At 36.6% G+C, this 24,847-nt stretch overlaps 2 protein-coding genes across 4 annotated transcripts in view; both read left to right on the forward strand.

Annotated features, from left to right (window-relative positions):
• The window catches only part of LOC149818046 (protein GRIP-like), an 84,228-nt gene extending 64,644 nt beyond the window's left edge, over positions 1 to 19,584 (forward strand). Inside the window, exons 12-21 of one of the 2 annotated variants that reach the window (XM_089986533.1) lie at positions 3,014 to 3,147; positions 3,243 to 3,340; positions 3,436 to 3,555; positions 9,438 to 9,465; positions 9,591 to 9,649; positions 14,830 to 14,901; positions 14,974 to 15,021; positions 18,647 to 18,752; positions 18,841 to 18,899; positions 18,997 to 19,584. In XM_089986533.1, coding sequence (XP_089842659.1) covers positions 3,014 to 3,147; positions 3,243 to 3,340; positions 3,436 to 3,555; positions 9,438 to 9,465; positions 9,591 to 9,649; positions 14,830 to 14,901; positions 14,974 to 15,021; positions 18,647 to 18,752; positions 18,841 to 18,899; positions 18,997 to 19,116 — 844 coding nt within the window. In that variant the 3' untranslated portion in view covers positions 19,117 to 19,584. The remainder of the gene's footprint in view (positions 1 to 3,013; positions 3,148 to 3,242; positions 3,341 to 3,435; positions 3,556 to 9,437; positions 9,466 to 9,590; positions 9,650 to 14,829; positions 14,902 to 14,973; positions 15,022 to 18,646; positions 18,753 to 18,840; positions 18,900 to 18,996) is intronic. The other variant, XM_089986534.1, reaches the window with a different exon arrangement.
• A 2,004-nt stretch (positions 19,585 to 21,588) lies between these two features.
• Positions 21,589 to 24,606, forward strand: LOC149818047 (dehydrodolichyl diphosphate synthase CPT3-like). 2 transcript variants are annotated; one of them, XM_089985426.1, is made up of 3 exons: positions 21,589 to 22,314; positions 23,489 to 24,183; positions 24,262 to 24,606. In XM_089985426.1, the coding sequence occupies exons 2-3, from the start codon at positions 23,499 to 23,501 to the stop codon at positions 24,345 to 24,347; spliced, it is 771 nt and encodes a 256-aa protein (XP_089841552.1). In that variant the 5' UTR covers positions 21,589 to 22,314; positions 23,489 to 23,498; the 3' UTR covers positions 24,348 to 24,606. The 2 variants fall into 2 exon arrangements, with proteins under 2 accessions (XP_089841552.1, XP_089841551.1); XM_089985425.1 differs by having other exon boundaries at positions 21,602 to 22,314; positions 23,489 to 24,606.
• The last annotated feature ends 241 nt before the right edge of the window (positions 24,607 to 24,847 follow it).

Here is a 24,847-nt window from a genome sequence, read left to right on the forward strand (position 1 = left end):
TTGGTTCTTGAAGAGCAAGTTGTCCATGGTGCATGACCATGCACAACTTGAGGGTGGATATTAAGACTGACTGGATCGTTGTATCATTGTACCTATTATGGGTTTGGATCTGGACCCGAAATCCATGTATTTATTCTATTGTTTGTATTGGGTCTGGATCTAATATAACATAATGTAATATCCAGACCCAATCTAATTTTAATATAAGTATAACATATAGGGCCCGATCTTGTTGTTGAGGATCGAACCACTCATTGCCGCAACCTCCCTCTCTCTCACAGGCGTCTTCTCCCTTCTTTGCACCAAACCAACGACGCTGGGCACATTCTCACAATGGCCACATCATGTAATTTGTGCCATTTAGCTTGAAAGAGTGATCAATTTTTTGTTGATGCTCCATTCTTGAAGAAAGGGATATTAAGATAAAGAGGAAGAGGAAATAATGTGCAAAAACACGTATGAAGAAGCTTTTCCTCACTTTGAATAACCATGAACACACAATCACTTTGAAGAAGCACTTCCTCAATAACTCGATGGCTCTGATACCATGTAATGAAATAGCGGAAGTGATAAAAACAATGCCACTAAGGGCTTAAACAAGATCACCCTCACAATGTGCAAACACAAGACTAAAAAATATAGGATCTTATTAAGTAAGTGCTTTAGTAATAACATAAAGAATAGGGGGATCACACCCTTATTTATACATGATAAAAGGAGAATAGAGAAAGACCATTTAGGTCTCTCAGAAGAATCGTTGGGAGCTCCCAACGGTCAAATTTCTTGGGAGCTCCCAACAATCAATTTGTTGACTGCTAGGAGCCCCAACGACTCTATGGTTAAAAAGACCATAGAGCCCTTATGGCTCCTCTAATTTACAAAAACAGAAAAAATAAAAATAACTGAAAAGAAACAAAACTGTTTTCAATGAACAATTTTATTACAAAGAGGAAATGACTAAAATGCCCTTATAGGGCATTTAACTATTACAAAGATTAATAACTATATATATGTATATATAGGTATATACCAAGGTTGCCAAACTAGGAAGCGGAAGCGGAAGCGGGAAACGATACGGGAAGCGGGAGCGAAAAGCGAGGCATTTTAAAATTTATACGAAGCGGGAAGCAAAGTTTCAATTTAAAAGTGAAATATGAATAAAAAATGAAGCAATATGGAATCAAACAAGAAATAAATAAAAACTAAAATAAAATTGATCATTCTTATATTTCATGATTTTTTTGTAAAAGAGTTAATTTTTTGTTAAAATCTAACAATGATGGTTACCAATTTAAAGAAAGTACATGGAAAGTGAGTGAAAGCGTGAGAGAAAATACATGAACAAGATGAAAAAGAAATGTGAGAAAAGTATATAGTATGCATAGACCATGTGTATGAGAGGCATAGAAGAAGCGTGGGGGAATCGAGCTTCCCATGAAGTTTCGAAAGCGAGGAGTATCGCGCTTCCGAAGCGAGTTTTTGGGAAGCGAGCTTCCCACATACCTGAGAAGCTTCCGGTAACTCTGGTATATACATACATGTATACATATATTTTAACATAACTTAGGTTGACTAAGTCCGCACTTGTGGAGGGGTGACAACCAATTTCCCGATAACGGTTGGGTTACATCAAGGATCTGCTTTAAGCCCTTTCCTATTTGCAATAGTGATGGATGAGCTTACGAGATCAATTCAAGAAAATGTACCGTGGTGTATGTTGTTTGCTGATGATATTGTTTTGATTGATGAGTCTAGAGCTGGGGTTAATGCTAAGTTAGAATTATGGAGACAGACATTGGAAGCTAGAGGTTTTAAGTTGAGTAAGAGTAAGACTGAATATATGGAATGTCGGTTTAGTAAGCAACGAAGTAGTGATGGGAGTGTAGTGAAGCTTGGTGAGCAAGATATACCGGTGAATGATTATTTCAAATATTTGGGATCCATCATTCAAAAGTATGGAGAAATTGATGGAGATGTAAATCATAGGATAAAGGTTGGGTGGATGAAATGGAAAAGTGCTACTGGAGTGCTGTGCGATCGTAGAATGCCATTGCGGTTGAAGGGAAAGTTTTATAGGACGACTATTAGACCCGCTTTACTATATGGTACGGAATGTTGGGCTGCCAAGAGACATCATATTCAAAAAATGAGTGTAGCTGAGATGCGGATGCTTAGATGGATGTGTGGAAATACAATAAAAGATAAGATTCGGAACGAAGAGATACGTAAGAAGGTAGGTGTTGCACCCATTGAAAATAAGATGCGAGAGAATCGTTTACGGTGGTTTGGACATATTCGGCGAAGGCCTAATGATGCTCCAGTTAGAAGGTTGGAGAAATGGGAAAATATATTAGTTAAAAGAGGTCGGGGTAGGCCTAGGAAGACTTGGATGGAGATGATAGGAAAGGATATGAATGCTTTGAACCTCACCGAGGACATGGCGTTGGATAGAAATGATTGGAGGAAAAGGATTCATGTGGAAGACCCAAAATGAATTTCTTTTTTGGTTCATATCGCTGACCCCAATTGTTTTGGGATGAAGGCGTAGTTGTTGTTGTTGTTGTTGTTGTTAGGTTGACTAAGTCCAAAAACAAAAAATAAAAAGAAATAAAAGAAGAAAAAAGAAATATATATTTATATATATATATATACATGGTATATGTATACGTATATGTACATATATACATATGTAATATTTGTATATACATAAATATATATATACAATTTATATATATATTTTTAACACTTGTGATGAAAATATAATTTCATTTAAATAATTCTGCAGCATTTGCGATGAGTTTTGATGGTTAATAATTGCTGGTCATAGCGTTCACCATGAAATCAAGATAAATGAAGCTTTTCTATATTATAAGTAGTATCAATTTTAATTTTTCTGTAACAAATTTTGTTTATTTTTTCCTCAATTTCTTCTGCAGATTGATGCATTTGCTGAGTTATGATTTTCTTCATGTTGACACCACTGTTTCCGAATTTGAACCTTTGTTCATTTCAGAGATAGAGTTCTTACCACTGCTGAGAAAAGAATAAGTGATATGGAAGCAAACCTTAATTCTACTAAATCTCTTTACCTGTCTGAGAAAGAAGCATGGCAACAGAGCCTTGAAAATGTGGAAGAAACTTGGCGATGTGAGCATTAAAATGAATAATTTCTTACTTTACTCTGCTTCTCATCAGTATGCTGGAAAAATATATGTGCTCACATCTTTTATGGCAACTTGAAGCGAAATGTGAGGCATTGGAAGCACAAGTGAATGAAGTATCTGAAGGAGACCTGCAGAAAGAGCTAGAAAGCCTCAAACTGCAATGCAAACAATTAAAGGTACATTAAATTTGATTTAACCATTTATCATTATATATTTAATTGTTTTCCTCTGTTACTATAAGTTCTGTAATCATTTTATTCATGACTTGTAGGAAGAGCATGATTCATTTCGTGATATGGCTGATAAGATGGTTGAGATGAAAGATAAAGAGGTAGCCAAACTATTAGATGAAAAAAATAATCTGCAACGATCCCTTCAGTCAAGAACACTGGTTAGTCTTTGGTTTTTGCTTGTGTGGCCAGTTCTGTTTGGTATTTGTTATTCATTTGGTATCTTGTATTGTACTATATGATATGACTTATGATCTTTTTGCATACCTCCTTTTTTGTTTTGTCTTCTTTATATTCTGCCTTGCACAATGGTTCAAAAATTGAGTCTTGTTAAAGTGGGCTTTTAATGTTGTGTTTTGATTCCCCATATTCTAAAGTACCTTAGTTCTATATTTTTATTGTGCAATGAACCCTCAGTTAAGGGAAAATAAGAAGGAAAGAAGAGAAATGCAGAAGTAGCATGAGAGAGAGGCAAATCGTACTTTTCATTTCATTCACATAACAAAACATATATTACACCTAGAGAGTTAGGTATTCCTTGAATACCCTTATGACTAAACAATATAACAACTATGTCCAGTTGGGCATAAAATGACAAAAATACCACTGCAACAGCGTGTAAATGTCTGATATGACACTCAACATATATCTGAAAAGATAACGTCGGTTTGCTTTGTATCTTGTACCGGATCCTTAAGATCCAGATCCAATCATTTTTATGTCTAATATTCAAGATGTCACTTATAGGTGGACATGTAATTTTTAACTATTGTTTAAGGGTAAACTTGTACCCTAATACGTCTTGTAAGATCCATATATTCAATGAGAAAGGACGCCCAAGGTGGTTGTGTGTTCCCTCTCTGTTTCGTGTAGCCCCTTTCCTTCTATTGTCTTTCTTTCTTCTACAGGTAAAAGACTGGAGATCTGAAAATCTAACATGGTATCAGAGCACGTTAGATCTGGGTGTGGACATGATTTCCAGAAGGTATGACTGAAGAGACTCTTTTTTCCAAGTCGAAAAATTTCTTCCGCAGTCTTGTCTCTCTTCTTATTAAAATGAAAAGGTCTATATGGCTTGATATAATGTCCCGATTTGGAGGCGGCAAGTGCCCAATCCTCTTCTTGACCATTGTTAGAAGTAGCAAGACCACTATCATTCTTACTCATGTTTAGCCTAGTCTCTTTTTCACTAAGTTTAGTGAGAATCTCATAATAAGAGGAGGCGATGCGGATGATAGTAAGGAAGCCTTAGTTTGTTCAAACTCGAGTCTTAATCCATAAAGCAAAGCAAAGAGTCTATCCTCTTCAACTTGAACTCTCCGCATCTCAATACAGTTACCTTCTCATTTGGGTTCAAATTGAGCAAGTTGAGTCCAAATAGATGATAACTCCATAAAATAATCTCTAACATTCTTATCTACTTTAATATTTTTAGCTTTTTCTTGGAGATAATACTTATGAGCCATATCTTTTTCGGTAAACATACCTCTAAAATATTCCCATGCTTCATTTGTCTTTTTGTAACACAAAAGATTTGAGGTAATTTTTGTCTCAACCCTACTTAGCATCCATGAAAGAATCTTGATATTTTTCATGTCCGATTCATCTAATTTTTTGTAATATTCTTTCATTGCTTTGTCCTTTTCTTCGAGACTTGTCTCAACACCATTCTCACATATTGTAATTTTAGGAGTGGGTTCAAGAATAATACCTCTCACGTATCCCCACAAACCTTGACCTTTTATAAATGTCTCCAAATGTCCCGCCAAAATGATGTAATTGCTTCCATCAAGCTTAAATGGTGGAATCGAGTTGAAGTTGCTTGTATTGTGAGGAAGGAATTCACCCATGATGAACAAAGAGAAGAAGAGGACCACCACCAAGGAAGAATTACAAACACGCTTCACGAGGCAGCCCACCAATGCACGCTTTATGAATGATTATAAACCAAACTTTGATACTATGTGAAGAACCTCACAAATAATCAAGTTTACAAAAAACTTGACAAGAATATCAAATGCCCTAAGGCGAAAATAACACAAAGTGCTCTAAGGCACAAGAATATCAAATATTATTGAGAGAGAAACTTCACTAAAAAGATGAGATACAATGAGGGAAATAGTCCCTTATTTATAGATTACAAGAGGGAGCAATAGTCGTTGGGCTACTTCCCAACAGCTGGTCAATTAGTCAAAGTTTGACTATTGACCCTATGACACAAAACAAAAAAACAAAAAATAATAGTAAAAACATAAGAATACATATTACAAAATTATAACTCATACGTATATACTTCATATATATATATATATATATATATATATATATATATTTATACATATACATACTCTTGTATTACGAAGAGTATATATATATGTGATTTTCTAACACAAAGATCTAGGATAATTGCACTATTTTCTGAGCATAGAGGTCCTTACTTCAACAAGCATTCCTATTATGTCAAAGCAAATGGGTATTGGATTTGTTAGAGGTAGATAGATATGCGGAGACGTAAGAGGATAAATAGCTCAATTGAACAAAATAATAAACCTGGGGTTTGTGATCATGACAAATATGAAGATATTGGAAGGTACCAATGACTTTGTTGGCAAACTTATCTTCTTAACCATAATCAGGCAAGATATAGTTTATGCAGTTATTGTGATGAGCTGCTTTATGAATGCTCCCACTCTTTCACACATGACAGTATTGCTCTCATCTGGAGATATTTAAAGTAAAATCTTTGGGAGGAAATTCTGCACACTAATCATGGTCACTTAATAATAAGGTATACACTAGTGTTGATTGAGCTTTGAAGCATTGGAGGATAGGAAGTCTATATCGGGATATTGAACGTTTATGGGGGGAAATCTAATGTCACATGAATATGGCTGCAGTTACATGGATACAACCATTTTTATGAAGTTTTCAAAATGACTGTTTTATAAAGGGACATGATTCTGGAGCCAAAATGGATCATCCGTGTGACATAGGAGGAAACCGATTGTCATGAGAAAACAAAAAACAACCAGCAGTATCTAGGCCAATGCAGAACCAGAATATAGAGCCATGACACATAGCATTTTTATGGAGGGTTGTTGCTCAATTAAATGCTTGGAGAGTTGGGAATAGATGTGAAGGTACGTGTTGAATTGTATTGTGACAATAAGGTGGCAATCCAAACTGCTTCTGATACTCTGTACCATGAGAGAACCAAGCGTATATATATATATATATATATATATATATATATATATATATATATATATATATATATATATATATATATATATATATATATATTAATTGTCACTTCATAAGTGAAAAGGTAGATTATTGCAGATCATTCATGTGCATACTCATTCTCAACTTGCTGACATTCTCACAAAAGCAATGGGAAGATTATGACTTGAACAAACCATGTGCAAGTTGGGGATGACAAATATCTTCTCTCCAACTTGAGGGAGAATGTTAATGGATGTATTTCTCATATTCAGCTTGTACAAGGTTTTTTTTTGGGCCTGTCTACATCTCCAGCTCAAGATGTAGTCTTTTCGACCTTCAAGAGTCTTTGCTCAAGATGTAGTCTTTTCGACGTTCAAGAGTCTTTAGGAGTTTGTTTGCTATCATTTATGATGTATTTGATGTTTCATTGAATGTGCAAGCATCATATCAACTTGTATCATATGGTGTTTCCACAAGCTGTACCTGCCTGTTCCACATTTTTTTCTTCTCATTTTTTATGATATGTAGTTCAATATAACATGAGTCTACATTGTCTTAATTTGTGCCTGCTATGTTATCTTGGCTGGAAACAGTTGTAATTTGGTGATTCTGCCTGTTTTATCACTTCCATAGAATGGCATGTTGGTTTATGCAGTAATACAAAATGCAATGGTAGGTGGTAATTGTCAAGATATATGTATTGATTCTAAATTTCTAACGTGTATCCTCTTGTATATACCTAAAGTATACTAAAGTCTATGTCACACGGACTCGGCTAAGGAGGTGCCGCACCCGAGTCGACACGCCCCGACACGGGTGCGGACTCGGGTGCGGCTTCGGACTCGGCCCGGACTCGGTCAACGCCGAGTCGGACTCGGTCAACGAGTCCAGGCCGAGTCCGTCCACATTTTGGACTCGGTCAACTTTGACCGAGTCCAAAAATGTCCCTAAAAAACTTATTTTTTATATTTTTTATTTAAAAAAATATATATATAAAAAAAGGCACAGTGCAGACTGTGACTGTGCACAGTCACAGACTGTGCACAGTCTTTGCAGTGTGCACAGTCACAGACTGTGCACAGTGCACAGACACACAGACTGTGTCAGCTGTGGCATTTTAAAAATAAAATAAAATTATATATATATATATTTTTGCCGAGTCCCCGTGTCCAAAAATTTTAAAATTGTGCCGTACCCGTGTCGCACCCGCACCCGCACCCATGTGACATAGACTAAAGTATACTTATACATATTTCTCATGTATAAGTATACCTTTTTGTGCATTTGTCATTTAGATAAGGTATACATAAAGTATTCCTATTAGTGTAGAATAAGTATAAGTAATGTGTACTTGTAGGATAGATTAGGATTATTTTGTATTTTTATTTTTGCATTTTTGTTTGGCTGGTCCAGAATGATTGGAGAAGGATTCATCTGGAAGACCCAGAATGATTTTCTTTTTTGGTTCATATCGCCAACCCCAATTGTTTTGGGATGAAGGCGTAGTTGTTGTTGTTGTTGTTGTTTGGCTGGTCCAACTAGCCGTTGGACTAGCCAATGAATTCTCCTAATGGCTAGCTTTTTGGTCTCCTTTTATGTATGAGGCTTATCACTCATTGTGTTTTTGAGAGAGTGATGGGTGTTTGAGTGTGTTTGTACCATAGTCACCAATATTTTGAAAATAACGAGATATTATCGGTATTTCAAGGTCAGATGATATTTTCTTGAGCTTTTCAAAATATTGCCAGAATAAAAAACATCACGATATTTTTTTTTAGATTTTCAAAACACATTTTTTATATGTTTTAAGTATCTTTTTTTCTTTCTTCTATATTTCAAAAACTTTTCTAATTGTTTCTTTATATTTTTGTAAGAAAAATACTATAAAACCTAATATTTCTTATTTTTTATTATTCATTATATTTTTTCAAAATTTAAAACTTTTGATATTTTCTTGAGAATTCTTTGAAGAAAACAACTTTTTGAAAAAAAAAACTCTCGAGAAAAACTTGCCGAGAAATTGCCAAGAGTGATACTGGTGACTATGGTTGGTGTTGAGGACTCACTTGTAAATATTCACAATATTTACAAGATAAAAATTATTTATTTTATTCCTTGTTATTGCTTTTGACCATGCATTGTTTTTTGTCTTTGGCCAAATATATTTTGCAAATGCGTTTGGCTTTGGTTATCAAAATAATTATTATTTTTAATCTTTTTTTTTATATTTACACGGAGAAAACGCCCCCAGGTTCAGAGACCTAGTCGCGTTGGCTCTGCCTGCCATACTTACAATCACTGTCCTGGCAGCATTAAACTTCGTGGGCTTACCCCTTGCCCCCAGGAAGTCGCCACGCTTCGGCTTGCACAAGGGATGGTGCCCATGGGATTTGAACCTAGACCGCCTGCCTGCTGCGGCCTAGTCCCTATCCCACTACACCAAACCCCTTTGGGACAATAATTGCATGCATTTCATGACAATAATTGCATTTACGCTTTGCATAGTTTTGCTATGAACTGTAGAATATTAGCTTTCTTTGAGCATGGTGTCTTCAGAATCTAATTTGGATGTTTTTCCTATTGACAGTTCATGCTTCTGATGCATTACCTTTTGAACCTATTATTTTTTCATGATTTTCAATTGTTTTTCATCATCATGTGATAATTTCTTTTTTCTTTTTTTGTTGTTGTACCTTTCTACCAATTTCTGTAGTTGAACTACCTAATGTCTTCCTTTTTGTGGATTTGATTTGAACTTCTTTATCATCTTTGTTTTGATTCATGTTTTCTTTGCGGATATTAATGTGTTCTATTCCAGGCTGTACACAATGATACACAAGATTCAGGTCAGTCTCATTCTGCAAATGCCTGGTTGCTAGCAATAGCACTACTGTATTATGTGTTGTACTATGGTGTATTTATCTGCTCTATAGTTTTGACTATGTGCATTAACTGAATGGATGATTGCTAGATCCCATGAAGCAGGAAAACCAATTATCCGATGTAACTTCAGCTGAACAGCAGATTCTGGTGCGTAGCCACAAATTTTTGTTTTAATTGCTTCTTCATGAGGGTTACTCTTGAATTATACATATGCGTTATTTCAAGTTGATCGTGTTAAAAATGAAGTTTTGGGCTGCAGTGATGGGGCAATTGCTATTTTGATCCTAGTCTAGGCTAAAACAGATGCAGTTACTAAGTCAAGTGCATAATTTTGTAAATATTATTTTGCCATCCAGCTCTGTTTTTAAATTTGAATCATATAAACAAAACTAAGTTATCTGATTACAAAGTCAAGTTGCTGTAATGAAGTATGCCAAATTACAAGAACAATGTGCAAAATCACATACAAGTCCAAGAGTGGACAAAACAAGGCACGATACAAGCGCAAAGGTGCATAAGCATAAGTCTACTGTGGGGCAATACAAAGAGCCAACAAAGGGCTACACAAGTAAAAAAATAGGCTCTTTATTGATAATATGCTTTGAAAAAGCATTGAAGAATAGTGGGAAGCACATCCCCTATTTATATACACAACAAAGGAGGGAGGCCATTCGGAGCTCCCCACATAGAGTTGTTGGGGAGCTCCCAACGATCAGATTTAGGACAGTTGGGGCCCCAACAACTCTATGGTGGGGGCCCCCAATGGTTAGACAAAATACAAAAATAAAAATAAAAATAAAGAATATTAAAAATACATTAATAATTGTTTCTAATAAACAATTATTATTACAAATGAAAAGACCAAAATGCCCTTATATGGCATTAACTATTACATGAGAATATGTAAAATATATGAATATCTATATATATACATACATATATTTTAACAGTTGCATGTGTCAATTTCCTTCAAAATCTGTTATGACCCACTAGCCTTTTAGTAGGTGCAGCCTATAGTCGTACATGGTCCAAAATACTTATATGCTTGGTTTGGGGTTTGTGAGAGACTATGTGGTCAAAGTCATGGGTAGTAGTGTCACTTGTATTTGGGTTGGATCTGGAGTATTTGGGTGTATTTTGGGTCCAATTTGCATGTATGGATTGGAGGTATAAATACTAATGTTGTAAGTATCATATTGTATCGTACGATACGTGTCATTACTATGGGAAAAAATGATACGATACAAACTCGTATCGCGATACAAGTGTGTATCGTACAATACACCTTCGACACACTTTAAAAAAGGGTCAAAACTTATTTTTTATCTTTTGGATTTTAAAGACTTCTTGAGGGCCGACTTTCTCATTTGTGTAGGGTATCCATGCATCCTAGGAGTTGTGAGAGCGATTTGGGGGCCGATCCGTGCACAAGGGAGAGGGCTTTTGTTGTTTGCTCAAGTAAGAGTGCATTTTCACCATTTTTTATTTGATGAAGTGGGTTAAGGTAAAAAAATCTCTATTATGAGTAAAATTACAAAACTACCCTTAAAAAAATCTGCTTCGGGGGCTCAGACCTCCAAACTCCTACCTTATGGTTTGAGAGGAGTTGTCTTCCTGCAACTCCTACCAACTTACCGCAAAGTTGGATCCGCGAAAATTAGGGATTTATATCAAGGTAAAAATAAAGTTTCACATTTCTCCAACAAAGATGATATCAGATGATCCGGCATGACAATAAGACACTCAAGTAACGAGTGAAAATCAAATGAAAATCAAATGCAATCATTGTCATAATATTTTTATTTATGTAATATGGAAGTATGAGTCTTGTAACATGTTCTTAATTGCAAGATATTTAATATTTTGCATTGTTCATGTGAGATAGTTGATGTTTGATGATGTCTTATTTAGCTCATAGAGACATAATTGCTCCATATGTGATTTTATGGGTGTATTTTGTGCAATTCATCATTGTTTCATGTGGTGATTTTTTTAGAATTTTTGATAATTTTTTCTGATTTTTTAGAACTTTTGAAAAATTTTATTAAAAAATTACAAATTTTTATTAAAAAATTACAAATTTTTACGATACAATATGATATGTATTTTATTTTGAGCCTGATACGATACTTACAACCTTGATAAATACTAGTCTTGTATTGTAAGCTACATGTTTGATGATGAAATCAAACCTTGGATCTTTTGGAATTTCATTTGAAGGTGTGCTCCTTCCTTCAATTAGGTGCAATTTGGAGGCCTTCTTCTTCCTCAGGGTAGAATTGATTCACATGCATACCTACCGGAATCTGGCGAGATTGATGAGTCAAATTGGCCAGTTCATCCTATCGCTCTGGTGCCTTACTCTCCGTTGTGGATCCGAACCAGATTTGGTCCATAGCAAAAGAGTTTACTCTTCAAGAACTCAATGAAAAAAAACCCAAACTTGACTTTCAGTAAGGGTATCATCCCAGGTGGCGTGTATGTCATGTTAGATGTGAGAATTCAAAGCCTCAGGAATTTGTATTCTTTTCTCCAAAACAAAGTTTTGACAATAAATATATAGTTGTAAAACATGGGAAAAATGTATTTTTAGGCAATGCCATATTTAATGGTATAATAGTGCATAAAGCCCGACTGAAAAGCCATCTCCATTGTCTGAACAGGACCCTATTTTCGAGGCCAGCCATGATGATAACAGTGGGTGTTGGATGTCTGTTTTTTTGTTCCATCCATGAAGGAAATCACTAAGCATTTCATTGATTCTTTTTTGCATTCTGCGGTGTGACACACCATATCAATGTGGTTGTGGTGATTGCATTTGGCAGGTGCATCAGTGTTCCACCCATATCACTGGGAATGTACCTGATACAGTATTTCCTATACAATGCGGTGATATCCTCTATTCATTCTAAAGACACGCCCTAGATACCTGTGGGCACTTCTTCCACTTTTTGACAGATGCAAAGAATCCGAACGTAGACATTGGGACAATAAAAAAAACGATATCAGGATTCAGGACTGATGTAATATATTATACCAGTCCTGCTATCAGTTCTTTTTATACCAGACATTGCATATGTGAAATCTTATTTGATGAAAGGACTTGGCCTCTGCTTTTATTTTAACAGCAGTGTTGTGAAAAGCGTTGAGGCGTAGCGAGGCGCTCCACCAAAATTTGAGGCGAGGCGTAAGCCTCAAAAAAAAAAATAAACTTAAAAAAACTATAAAAAATATCTAAAATTATAAATAAATAAAAAATGCTTTATTGATGAAGCAACAACCAACAAGAAATAAAAATTCTCAAATAAATACTGAAAAAATATGAAATTAACATATAATTCAATGAATTCAGATTCATATTCAATAAGATTTAACATATATAACTTGGAAACTAAGAGTATACAACTTCTTTTCTCCTTCTAATCTCTACTACAAAAATAATAAAATTTTCCAAGCCATACAAGATTTATACAATCTCGATATTGTACTTGCCAAACAATTCAAAGAGCATGGTGCTTAAACTTTTAAATGAACAAAAAAGTTATTTCTGCGTCATGCTTATGAGTCTAGGAAATATTAAAGAGTATACAACTTTTTTTTGTCTTGAATAACTCTGTTTCAAGTGAACTTGAAATCCTGTAATATGTGAGCAGTGAATGCAAAATTAAAGATTGCTAATAGGGTGCTTCGACCCACCAACTTTATTACTAATGTTGCTGAATTCAACTTCTGGGAAAAAAGTGCTCGAGCTGTTGAAACCATAAAAAGAAAACATCATACTACCTCTGCCACTAAGGTTATCTTGAAAGAAAATATTGTCGTGGTATTAAAAAAAGTGCTAGATAATTTGTGATGCAAGGCTCCAAAATCTTTTTGGGAAGGCTCGTGTTGGGCATTTTGAAATGTTAAAACTTATCGAGTCTCACATTCTTATAAAGGAGACCTCTTCTCAAGTGCCAGTGAATGAAATCCAAGGAAGAAATGTAGATGATGAGACTGCGCAAGTGGAGATTGAGGGAAGTGCAATGGCTAAGACAGGGTTAGATAAGAAACGTAGAACTAAGAAAAAGACCGAGGAGAGTATACCACAGGCTAATCTAAGTGATTATGCAGCAGTGAATGTGCACAACATAAACTTAATTTACTTGAGACGGAACTTGGTGGAGGATTTGCTAGATGATCTAGAGAAATTCCAGGACAAAATTGTTGGTTTATTTGTGAGAATCAGGATTTTTGGTTCGGGTAATAAGCAAGACATGTACAGGCTTGTACAAGTTGTTGGTGATCTTTCTTTCATTGTCAATGGATGTTTTGAACTTTGTCATTTGTTGATTATCCATTTTACAATTGTTTTATGTACCTAAAGAGAACATGGCATAATTGCTGATGTTGTTGCTACAGGAACTAACAGGGCACCCAAATTTCAACGCTAAAGGAGATTAGAACTCAACCGAACTACAGACTAAAATTTCGCACAAAAAAATATCAGAAAAGAAAAATATATACAAATATATAAAACATGTACCTCTCTTCTTCTTCTTCTTCCGAAACCCAAGCTCGGGTTAGGTCGACAGACGAGACGAAGAGAGGTGGGAGACACCGAGACGAGAAGTGGGAGACGAGTGAGGGACTGTGAGAGAGAGATGAGTGACAGACGAGTGAGGGACTACGAGAGACGAGTGAGGGACTACGAGAGACGAGTGAGGGACTGCATGCGAGAGAGAGATGAGCGAGAGACGAGAGAGAGAGACTGCGAGAGATGAGAGAGAGACTGCGAGACAAAATGAGAAATTAGGGCCCCCGACCCTAATTAGGGTCGGGGCCCTGATTTAATAACATCTAACTTTTGGTCAAATGGGGGCTTTGACCCCCATTTGACCAACAAAAAGAGGCGCATACGCCTCACATTAAGGCGCATTTCGCCCCGAGGCGTACGCCTCAAGGTGTGTGAGGCGTACGCCTCAAGGCGTGTGAGGCGTACGCCTCAAGGCGTGTGAGGCGTACACCTCAAGGCTTTTACGCTTTATACCAGCGCCTCAAGGCACAAAGGCCCTCGCCTTGAGGCGAGGCACGCTTTTTGTGCCTTGAGACGCGTTTTTAATAACACTGTTTAATAGTTTGCAGGTGAAATTTTTTCTTCATTTGTTCATAATGGGTAGTGGATTTCTCTAAGTTTCTGCTGCATATTTTCTTAAAACATTAGAAAAAGATAGAAAAAGTTCTGAGGGAGCATATACTAATCTGGTTTCTGTATTTCATATTTTTATTTTTCAGCATTGTGAGGCATCAAATCTGCTGGCTTTTTCTTATGTTCTTGTTTAATTCAGTTGTTAGCTAGGCAACAAGCTCTGAGAGAGGAACAACTTGCACAAACGCAGCGCCACATATTGGCACTTCAAGTAATTATCCATATATTTTCTGTTGGTATAGGTTGCTATTAGTATTAACTTTCCAATATTCAATGTTCTCAGGAAGAAATTGAAGAGCTTGAACGGGAAAACAGACTTCACAGTCAACAGGTATTTATTGAGATAGATTATGCTTCTCTTTGATATATTTTCTTACTCATCTATCATCATCATTGAGGGTTGCTCTGCTATGTGTCAATGTTTTATCATTTGCACATCATATGCTGTGTTCTTGTTGGATAAAATTTAGTGTTATCTCTATGATGCAGACTTTTTAGGGTCCGTTTGTTTCATTCCCATGAGGTGGGAATGGGAAAGGGCACTTTTCCCATGCTTGCGGCTCGCACAGCTGCCAGCATGGAGGGGTAAGAACGTTTTCATATAGAGGGAGGTGTGACTGGAAAATGACAATAAAAAGGGTGGGGGAAGCAAAAAATTGCGAGCTCATCCCTTCTTATTGCTGTTTTTTTCATTTAAGGTTGGAAAGGACTGATCTCTCCCGGCAGCTCAGCCTTTTTTCCATCTAGTGGGAGTGAATCAAATGGGCCTTTAATGTTCTTGAAGAACCACATTTATTGCTTACAAAAAAAAAATTAAAGCACATTTTATAAATAAGATAGTTACCCTTATTTTTAATTAAGTGAATGTTTGGATCACCAACTATTTAAATTTTAATGAAGAAGAAAAGAATATTGGTTAGTAGTGGTGATGGTGGATGGTGATAGTAGCAGTGGTGGTGGTGGTAATGGTGATAATGGTGGTGGTTATGGTAATGTTAATGGTGAAGGGGTGAAATTTATAAAATGTTATTAAAAAAATAAAAGTAAATGATCCAAACACCAAAACTTGCTACTTAAAATAAGCATAAATGGCAAGGAGCATTTTATAAAGTGATACAAACAAGGGGACAAATCCATATCTGACCCATTTTTTATAAAGATGACAATTATGAAGAGATATATTCTTGGAAACATATAAGATTGGCATTCCTAGACCTATATCCTGTATGTTTTCAGTCGTGCCTCAGCCTAAGCAGTGTAAAATCAGCTCCTGCACTTTTGGTCAATCTGTGGATGTCAGATATTAGATAGGAAAAAACAAAGTTATTTCTTGGATTCATTCTAAAAAAAAAGGAAAATCTCGGATCGTCGTGGTTGTTCGCTCTATTGAGAATTCATATAAACAGTTTCCAAAGAAACACTTAAGCGGCATGTGGCTGATGCTTAAAAGTTAAAACAGTGTTTTAGAAACTAACTTTTCCCAAAGCACAGTTTTAAAGGTGTTTGCTGACATAGCTTTCAAAATAACATTTTGATACTGCCATTTGAGACAGTTTTTGAAAAAATAGAAAGGAGTCATTTTTTCAAAAGCTCATTTTCAAAACTCCGTTCATTCATCAGGCGTTTGGTCTCCCTTTGTCTCTCTCATGTGCAATCACTCCTCGGATCTATTATTTGGGAAAACTTAAAAAAGAAGTTTATCTTCCTCCTGTTTCCAGCCAACAGATGTTGGTAGTGGTTGTGGTGGTTGACAAGCCGCTGCTGCTGATGGTGCCAAGTGTGTGGTGAACATCGCGTATGGCAGCAGTGTCACCTGTTAAGAGGTGAACGAGGCTCACAGGAGAAGTAGCTTTAATGGTGGTTGCTTTTCAAGAATTACAATCACTTCTATGACTATCAATGGGCCATGGTTGGGGTTGTGAGAGGGGGCTATCGCGTATGGCAGCAGTGTCACCTGTTAAGAGGTGAACGAGGCTCACAGGAGAAGTAACTTTAATGGCGGTTGCCTTTCAAGAATTACAATCACTTCTATGACTATCAATAGGCCATGGTTAGGGTTGTGGGAGGGGTCTCCAAGGGAATGTCTGAGATTGGTAACGATGTCTCATGAGTCTCCAATGGTATGCAGATGTCTGCTCTTTGTAGACTTCAAGTGATTGCCGCTGCTTTTATGGTGGTTGTTGGTCATGCCAGCGGTCGTATTCTTGAAGCAACAACCTTCACACCCTTGTCATCCCATCTGCCTCGTCCAAGAGAGAGAGAGAGAGAGAGAGAGAGAGAGAGAGAGAGAGAGAGAGAGAGATGATAAAATTGATAAAATGTCTTATTGTCATTCAAACATATACCTAATTATGTCAGTACCAAAACCAAAACCTGTTTTAGAAAATGAAGTTTTAATAGAACTTGTTTTCAAAAATAAAGTTTTAATAGAACTTGTTTTCAAAAATGATTTTTTAATGTGTCATCCAAAGGGGGCTTTCGTTTCTCTTTAGTGATTCGAGAAGAGTTTCACTTAATATTATTTTATGGTAAAGAACACAAGCTGTAGGACGTAAGAAAATGCTATCTGGTGCTAATGTTTGATAGTAATTTCACAAATATCAGTATCTGTATGTTCTAAGCAAGGGAGAATCTCTCGATAAATTGAAACAATTTGTTTCCTGTGAAAATCGTGTGAAAATGCTGATAAAAATATAGGAAACTAAAGAAAATATGAAGAAATTTATATATAGCAAAGAGTAAAAGAAGTGTGAATACTGTGGTAATACCCAGATTGAAAATATTGCATTTTCTCATGGATTGTATCAGCTTATCATGATAATTTCAAAATATTGCTGATATTTGTGACTGCTTTTGATAGTCTGTCTCCTGCTTTTTAACAAAATGCTATGTCAGTGTGAGATCATGCCCAAGGATTCCTAGTTTCTTGATTTAGTAGACCTCTGTTTATGACTGAACTCATTTGGTTTCTCAACCAATACTGATACAAATTGACTTTTGGTTTTCTAATTTTTGTAGGTTACCCTAGCTTAGATGAATTGGGCAGTTGGATTGTCGCTTTGACTTAACTTTTCTGGTCTTGCACCATGAAACTATGAATTCCACAAGATACAGCTAATTGTTTTTTCGGAGTGTTGACTCAATTCAAGTCTGCTCGTTTGACTCACAAACTCCTAGACCTTGCTGACATGCTTCCAGTACAAGATTACTCATACTAGTCTGAGCCCCTATGTTGACTTCCTAGTCCTCCAAGGGGACTCATGTTCTCTGACCTTTGATAAGGAAAATGATGATCTGTTAGTTATATTTGGATCTACAAATTTTTTCTTTTTAATGAGGATAGACTGGAATGTGTTGAAAGTTCAAGGAGAGCCTGTCTCAACCTGCAGCAAATGAGGATCTACAATTATTGTTAGCAGTGAGCAGTCGCATTGTAACATCGTACTATATTATTGTGAACCCTTTTTGGGTTACTGCGAATGTTGATAAGAATTTTAAAGAATTACATTGTATGCCCTACATGTGCATAACAAGTGACAACACAACCTCATGAATTTAATTACAGTTTTTCTGGTCTATGTCTAATTGGTAAACGTCTGAGACGTCTAACCATGAGTAGAAATATATAATCCAAAAGTATTCATAGCAGAATAAAAGCCTACGTGCAGGTTGCTGGGATATTGAACAGAGTAGGAACAGGTTCAGTGATTCACATATGGTGCCAAGGATAAAGGTGGAACTGAATTTACAGTAAACATCAGTTCATGTCTTAATGAGTTCCATATATAGTATTAAAATATGCAGTGGACATTCCATGGATAATAAGCTAATAAACATTTTGTGTGTGTTTGTGTGTCTTGGAAACAATTTAAGATATCTTCCCATGGGGCTGGCACAAAAGCCTTTTTTCAGGAATGTAAGTTCAATTATGTTAAACTTTAAAACATTGGGTGTAGGAAGCAATGCTTAAGGCTGAACTCCGCAACATGGAGCGGTCACAAAAGCGTGAAGGGGTAGATATGACATATCTCAAAAATGTGATTTTGAAGCTACTTGAAACAGGTACTTTCAACTGATCACAGTTTGTACTTTGTATTGCTACTCCTGCAATTAACTTGAACGCTATTCCTATTGGCATTACTATCTACAGGTGAAGTGGAAGCGCTACTTCCTGTTATATCAACTTTGCTACAGTTCAGCCCTGATGAGGTGGTTTTTCTGTTTTTATTTTTTCCTTCATTTTCTTTTCCTCTGCCTCACAAATTTATTGAGAACCTATTTCTTGTTTATACAATCTTAATTGCAGACGAAGAAATGCCAAGATGCTTACAGTTCTTCACCAGATGTTCCATTCAGTGCTGCTGCTGTTGTTGATGCTGCAGCATCAAGACCACAGTCGCTGTTCTCGAGGTTCTCTTTTTCTTAATGTTGGAGCCGTATTTACTGGAATATGATTCAGAATTTTCTCGGGTGGGGAAACTAGAGTTATAGAAACACCCGAGCAATTGGAGAACCCCTTCGATGGACTACTCATATGTTGGGGGTTTTGTGAGCAAATGAATTTTTCGTGCTGATAATTAAATCACATGTATTTTTTTTTAACAACAGTTTTATTCCAGAAGCATTCTGTTACTGATGCCCTTACGGAAAGATCCTTCACAAATTCATAAACTGCAAGAAAAAAAAATATGCCTGCTCAATGGCGTGGCAAATGTAACATACACACATTTTATATTCAAAGTTTTTTACTACTATGGTGAAAAAAAATTGGTTCTTGCCTATGGTTTCCATCTCACAGAAGGTTTCTTTACCTTTTGCTTTTGTATTTTCTTTACTGTTAATTGGCTGTTATTTACTTCAATTCTTGTATAACGTGAGCCCAGATTTTTAGTCACTGCTACTTCTTTTGAGCTGTCTCTGTTGCCACTGTTTCTCCACCTTCGCATTTGGAGTTATAAACATTACATATCTCCGTGTCCCTTGGACCCAAATGCATCCTTGCACTTGCCAAGGGAACAAGTTGGATTTAGCTCCTCATCATGACCAGAAGCAGCCCAAGTTAAATTCGTTGGAAATTTTTGAAATGCCCAAGTTAAAGTTGGATTTGGCTATTGTTCTGTCAAACTTAACACGCTAGTTCATTTTGCTTTTAGTTGAAAACAACAAATTGGGCATGATATCTGAAAAGTAGAATAATTATTCTGTTTTCTTGGCGGTAAAATGAAAGGGGGTATCAAGTGCAATAATGTTAGTTTTTAGACTTTTGCATTTCAAGAGAGACCGTATCAGGTCAGAGGCGCCATGGATGCCGTTCATCCATGAGATGAATGGCAACCCAAACACCACTATTTTTTCTTGTTTTTTGGCTATTGGGCTTTAGATGCCTCTCATCTACAAGATAAATGTCTGGGAAATTTTTGGGATTCATCTGAGAGGTAAACCATCCAATCATGGTGTTTGGGTTGCCGTTCATCACGTGGGCCTAATCCAGTCTCATTTCAATAGATCAGTTGCACTAACAGAAGACAATAATATTCAGTTTAACATTAATGTGGCTGGCATGAACACTCTTTTAAGTTCATGTGGAGTTTGTTGTGTTGATCGAGAAGCTTTTTTTTTTAATATGTTACCTGGAGAAACTGCGTCTGTGATAGAAGACCTGGCTATGCTCGCTTAGCCTGCCGTTAAACTCTGAAACTAGGACCCTTGTCCCCAGGGCCATTGTTGGGAGTCGGTTTGCGCAAGGGAGTAATGTCGGTAGGATTTGAACCTAGGCGGCCCGACTAACAGTCTAGGCCCCATCCCACTACGCCAACCCCCTTTGAGATGATCGACAGACCTTTGAGATGCCACTTTTCATCTTAACTAATAATTTTAGGTTCCAAATATATCGGTTCAAAGAAGATTGTTTATCTAGCTGAGCTTGTTCCAATTAGGAATTGTACCAGTCCAGGCCATTTCCTAGTTGGTTGCTAGAGTTTAAAAAAAAACATAAATATTCCAACCATGGCCAGAATGGTGCCCGTCCAATTATTTTCTGACCACCAGCCAACTAGAATGTGGCTGGCCAGTGGTCGGTTTATAAGGAGCACGGTGGAGAGTTGAAGAGAGATGTTGCTCTCTCCTCACACCACCCCCACTCCATAAACCAGTTTTTCTGGTGAAAAAAATAAGGTGAGAGTAGTTTTTTCAAAACTAAGTTTTGAATAAAACCTGGTTTGCTGTCACCCAAACAAACCACCAACCAGGTTCTATGAGTAATAAAACCTGGGTTGATGCCCAACCTAGTTTTGGGTATCATTCAAACAAGGCCTGATATCTTTTTTATATCTTATTTGTTACTAAACTTGTAAATTTTAGTTAGATTGCAATTCCAAGATTATTTTTGAAGTGTCTTGACCAATCTGGGTGTACATGTGCACAATATCTTCGAATGAGTTTAACGATCCTGATCGTTGGTTTCAGGTCCCCGATAAGTGCCACGTGTTTCTCACGGTGCAAAATTTCCTTGCAAGGTTTTTAGATTTTAATCTTTTTACGTGTTTTTTTTTAAATGATTCTATTTGTTGCAAAATATGCTAAGGGTACCAGGCTATCTGCATCATTGACACCTATAGCTATCTGAAACAAGTCTGATTTGGCCAATATCTGGGATGTGACCGTTGATGAAGACTAGATTCTTGGACATGGGAGAAAAATATATGCCTCATACAGAAGCCTTATAGCTAAATATTTTTTTTTTCAAAACTTTAAAAAAGGTAAAAAAAGTATAAAAAGTCTTAGAATGCTTAGATCTATATTGGATGATTATCAGTCACTTTATTTTCTTGAAAACGCTGATTTACCTATCATAAGCATTAGAAAAGTATATTAATAGCTAAAGATTTAGAAAACTATGCCATATATTGTTTTTGTTCAATGCCTAATATACTAATTGTAGTTTATAGTCTACACTTTGCTGCTGAATTTTCATTTCAAGAAAGAGGTGTCTTTCATCTTTTTGGTTTCTTTTCATGACAGTGATTGCTTTAGATGTCGTTCAGCGTAATAGTATGGTGGACCTTTGGCAGTTGGATGGGTGATCAAGGTTCGATTCTCATGGGCGTCTCCCTTCTGCACAAGCCAACACCCAGCATAGGCCCTGGGTAGAGGTCCTAACCTCGGAGTTTTACGCTGTCTTGACGACCTGAGCCAGCGGGACCAAGTCTTCGTGTTATAGATGGGAAAAAAAATCATGAAGGAAGAAGTAGTTTTATTCCGATAAATTAATCGTGTCATGTTGGACGACTGGGCGTTGTTCACGTGTCGTGTCGGTACGTCCAGGTCACGTCCGCGTGATACACCTAAAAGTTTTCTTTCTTCGTTTCTTTGGTCCTTCCCCGCAAGACCCTTCACACCAAGGAACTCTACCGCTAAAAGTTCCATTCTTTGCGATCGTTTTAAGCGCTGCATATTGCCCTTCTATCACTCTAAGAATAAGAACCATGGTAGGTATTGGGGGCGTGAGGTAGGTCTGAAGAAGAAGACAACCAAGTGAAGAATTAATCGAAAGGGCAAAAAGATCAAGCAAAGGCGAGGAGAAGAAGAGGAAGAAACAACAGCACAAAGAAAGCGAAACAGAAGGGTATGCTTGTGAAACATTTCCTTTTCGATTTCACATAGTTTGTAAATTTTCCTATTTCCTTTTCTTTTTCGTTTGATTTTTTCTTTTTTAGCACTCTGCCTAGCGTGTCCACCTTAGTTCAGTAATAAAAGAGCTTGTAAGGTTCACCTTTTCAGTGCCTTAACGCATGTATAAAGGACAAGCTATCATGGTTGCTTTCATATGATTTATTATTATCTTGTGTCGTTGATGCCTCGAGAAAGTTGTAGAAGGAAAGAGACGTCCATGAGATATCACCCTTCTTTTATTGCTATGCACATAAATTGTTGGGCTATTTTCGTAGGTAGGGATTTTGAGTCAGAGAGATGTTTGAGGTTATCATCATCAATCATCATTCATTTATGTGCATGCCTTATTGAATTGCAGCTTTATCCTACAACAATCCCTTCTCTCTCTCTCTCTCTCTCTCTCTGGTAATGATCTCTTTCTGCAGCACTTTAAATGATTGTTTTCTTCCATGTGTTACATAACTGACTATCATTTGCCCAAGACGGTATTGTGGGCAATTTTGTTACTATCTTTCCCTTTTTCTATTTTTATGTATCTAGAGTTGTGGTGGCCATGCTTTTTCTCCACGATAAGATCTTGGGCTCTGATTTTGGTAAATGTTTTTCATGGCTTCACACACACACACACACACACACACACACACACACACACACACACACACATAATTCCCTTTTTCTTTTCTTTCTTTCTGATTCAGTGAATGATCTTGAAAACTATTAGTGTTCCATATTTCTGATTTAGGTAGCAGCATCATTTGGGAGGTATGATGAAATTGGATGTAATTCCGATTAGCCTTTCCTACCAGGGGATGAAATGGGGGAACCGAGAATTAGTAACTAGCAACTTTGAAAAGGAAAGGAGAAGAGAATTGAAAACTTCTTGTTCTTTTCTAACTTTCTGATTTTGCTTTTATTTCTCCCAAGTTTTAAACCCTCGTATAAACTAGTGAAGGCCTATTTTTCACTTGCCCTTTCTTCTCCAAACTTTGTGCTATCAGCTTGGATTGTAATACTTCAGTTTTCTCCTAGGTTTCAAGTTCTCTTTTTTCTGTATTTGCTCATGTTATTAATCATCTTTAGGAGCTCCATTCTTTTGTAAGTTAAATACTTCTTTTTCTTTCTTGTAGAATTCCAGCAATGGATGGTGTTGCTGATGGAGTGTTGTCAAGGATTGGTGTTTTCATTTCCAATTTCTTGCGCAAAATTCTGTGGGCTATATTATCTGTTGGCCCCATTCCTCATCATGTTGCAGTGATAATGGATGGCAATCGTAGATTTGCTCAATACCGTAAATTGGAGAAAGACTGTGGTCACAGATTTGGATTCCTTTCGTTGATATCCATGCTGCGCAATTGTTATGAATTGGGAATCAAATACGTCTCAGTTTATGCTTTCAGCATTGATAATTTCAAAAGAAAACCTGATGAAGTTGGTGGCCTAATGGAATTGTTACAAGAAAAAATTGAGGATGCTCTCAAAGAAGAAAGTTTCATTAAGACATGTGGAATCAAGGTTCTGTTTGTAGGGAATTTGAGCCTCTTGCCGGAGCATGTTCGGTGCTCAGCTGAGAAGTTAATGGTGGAGACTGCACATAACACAAGGGCAATCTTGTCAATTTGTGTTGCTTACACTTCTACAGATGAGATAACACATGTTGTCCAAGAAGCTTGTGATGAGGATAGGGTGCTGAGGACTTTGAAAGACAATGTTAATGGAAGGATCAAAGAGAATTCAGATGTCTCTCTGGTCACACTAGCAGATTTAGAGAAGCATATGTACATGGCTCATTGCCCAGATCCAGACATCTTGATCAGGACATCCGGTGAAACTCGGTTGAGTAATTTTCTATTATGGCAATCTTGTTTCTGCTACTTACATATTACAAAGGTACTCTGGCCAGAATTTTCACTCAGGCATCTAGTCTGGGCGATCTTGGAATACCAGAGGGTGCAGCCGTATTTAGAGAAGATGAAGAAAAGACTATGACTGTTTTTCAGCAATTGCCTGGTTGCTTATGTATTGCCATATCCTCATGTCATCTGAGCAATATGATAAAGGAAAATCATGATTATCAGTCTTTGGAGGTAGAGTAATATTTATATGGTGTACTGTACTACCACATGCTAAGGTTTCTTTTTTTCCTAGTTTGGCTGTTTTGGAACTGAGTTGTTACTGAATTTCAATCTTCCTCTGCTGTAAATAAGGGTAATTTATTAATTATGCATTACAGTATTGGCTGATAGTACATGCTCTTCTCATGGGAGATCCTCGATTTTGTGTCATGTAATAGTCAAGTAGTTTGAGTAGTATTGACATGATGTTATCAGTTTCTTGTATTGATTCTAGCTTATGCGAATTAGGAGTGCCAGTACAGTCTTTGATGTGTGTGTGTGTGTGTGTTTATACATGTGCATAATGACCTAAACATCTATTTTGCTGACATGAGAATCTTACCAATGACTAGTTTGGGTAGAAAAATTTAATTT

The sequence above is a fragment of the Nuphar pumila genome, chromosome 13 (genome assembly GCF_984573655.1).
Source record: "Nuphar pumila chromosome 13, dmNupPumi1.hap1.1, whole genome shotgun sequence".
NCBI classification, from domain to species: domain Eukaryota; kingdom Viridiplantae; phylum Streptophyta; class Magnoliopsida; order Nymphaeales; family Nymphaeaceae; genus Nuphar; species Nuphar pumila.

Bases quoted from the DNA above. Each gene is read 5' to 3' on its own strand.
- LOC149818047 (XM_089985425.1), top strand. From the start codon at position 23,499: ATGGATGGTGTTGCTGATGGAGTGTTGTCAAGGATTGGTGTTTTCATT.